The sequence below is a fragment of the Lepeophtheirus salmonis genome, chromosome 6 (assembly GCF_016086655.4).
Source record: "Lepeophtheirus salmonis chromosome 6, UVic_Lsal_1.4, whole genome shotgun sequence".
Classification (NCBI taxonomy): Eukaryota; Metazoa; Arthropoda; class Copepoda; order Siphonostomatoida; family Caligidae; genus Lepeophtheirus; species Lepeophtheirus salmonis.
Genome location: NC_052136.2, coordinates 37,209,062 through 37,210,886, shown reverse-complemented (window position 1 = coordinate 37,210,886; position 1,825 = coordinate 37,209,062). Strand labels below are relative to the sequence as shown.

Here is a 1,825-nt window from a genome sequence, read left to right as displayed (position 1 = left end):
TGTATGAAAATAGCAAGTTGAGAAGTATTCATTGTCTAATTATCAAGTTTTACCTTTTTTCGCCAAACTGATTTTATTAAAATGATATTCACATAATTTTGTCCTCGATGACTAGAATACACAAAGTTTAATATAAAGCCATCATAGATTTGAATTGATTTTATCTTAAGCAAATGTGATAATACGAGGTCTAGAAAATATAAATATAAAAGTTATTGATATAATTCAATTTAATATTTATGTTTTTGAAAGGTTTACATACTAAGATTGATAAAAGAGAGAGCATACACAAGTCATGAGACAAAACACTATCTACTCTCTGGCATTGGGATTGCACAAAGTAATTTAATCTAAGGAGTTCATAGATTTGAATTGATCTTATCTTAAGCAAATGTGATAAGATGAGGTCTAGAAAATATAAAAGCCTCTTTATTGTTGCAAATCCTTGTAGTTTCATATCTTCAACTTCCAAAGAAACATACATACCCACATCATGAAATTCATTGCAGTTCTTGGTCTTTTGATCGCTGGAGCATCTGCTCTCTCAGTTGAGCTCCCGTGGGATACCTGTGTTGAAGACAGTGCCGCTACCCTTGTCACTGACTTCACTCCCTATCCCGTGAGAATCGTTTCTGGAGAACAATTGAGTACAAAACTTGTATTGAATGTCCTCAAGGAAATTGATGGAGACCTTGAAGTTGAATTGAAAATGGCCAAGAAAGGAGCTCTTTTCAATATTCCCATTCCTTGCATTGAGGTAATTTCTTCCATTTTAAATTAGATTTTTAATTTCACAATGGATTTATAATTCATAGATTTCTGAGGGATTTTTTCTCGGATCCTGCAAGTACAAGGTTGCTGAACTATTGGAAAAATACGGAGAACTCTTGTGCCCTGACTTTGTTCCCGAAGGACAAGAGTGCTCTCTCCCTATCAAGCCCGGTACATTTGGAGGTGAAGGAAGTCTAACCCTTCCTAATATCCCCAATGCCATCGCCAATTTGGCTAAGGGAAAGATCATTGTTTCCGCCAATATCGTAAAGGATGGAAGTGAAAGTGTTGCATGCATCTCTGGAGTTATTGAACTTACCAACAAATAAATTTCCAATTTATTCTTTTTATTTGTTTTGTGAAAAAAATAAAAGAGTTTTGTACGACCAAGATCTGTAGTACTTTTAAATTGTATAAATATTTCTTTTGTACAATAAATATTTATTTCAAAACAAGATGCAAAAATTTTTGTCTTTCACATGATAGTATATTAGATGCCATGTTTTCAACTATCAAATATCAACAGCTTCCGTGCATTTTTTGTCAGCTGTTACTTTTCTACTTTTCCCTCCTTATTTGGGTTTTAAAAGCTTATAAATTACTCGTTAATCAGCTAACACTCAATTATAATATAAGTATAAATAACTAATGTTGTGTCGGTCTTTATTTAGTACTTTAGACTGCAGTTCCGTCGAGTACAGTCCTGTGTATTAGTACTAAAACTTATAAAGTGCGGTTATTGATAACGTCACTCAACTTCATTTGGACTTGTTTTTATTAGTCCTTATACTTCACTGGGCAGATTTAGTAAGGACCTCACTCAACACTGTATATAATAATAGAAATAATAATAAATCCACAACTTACAGAAAAGTAATAAACGCAATAGTGTGAAAATTAAAGAACAGATATTTTGAAGGTATTTTTGTATCGAACCGGTAAAATAGTACAATAGTTAATAAAAATTTTGGTTTAAAAAGGAACAGGGACGAGTATCTATAACGACTAAGAATTATGTGCTAAAATTAGCCAAAATTAGTTTACAGATTAATTT

At 32.3% G+C, this 1,825-nt stretch overlaps 1 protein-coding gene across 1 annotated transcript; it reads left to right on the top strand.

The window, feature by feature from the left end:
* The first annotated feature begins 452 nt into the window (after positions 1 to 452).
* Positions 453 to 1,161, top strand: LOC121120486 (uncharacterized). The gene is made up of 2 exons (XM_040715372.1): positions 453 to 757; positions 816 to 1,161. Exons 1-2 carry the CDS (start codon positions 494 to 496, stop codon positions 1,098 to 1,100), a joined length of 549 nt encoding a protein of 182 aa, XP_040571306.1. The 5' UTR covers positions 453 to 493; the 3' UTR covers positions 1,101 to 1,161.
* The last annotated feature ends 664 nt before the right edge of the window (positions 1,162 to 1,825 follow it).

Bases quoted from the DNA above. Each gene is read 5' to 3' on its own strand.
- LOC121120486 (XM_040715372.1), top strand. From the start codon at position 494: ATGAAATTCATTGCAGTTCTTGGTCTTTTGATCGCTGGAGCATCTGCT. The intron at 758-815 runs GTAATTTCTTCC...TATAATTCATAG, and splicing joins TTCCCATTCCTTGCATTGAG to ATTTCTGAGGGATTTTTTCT.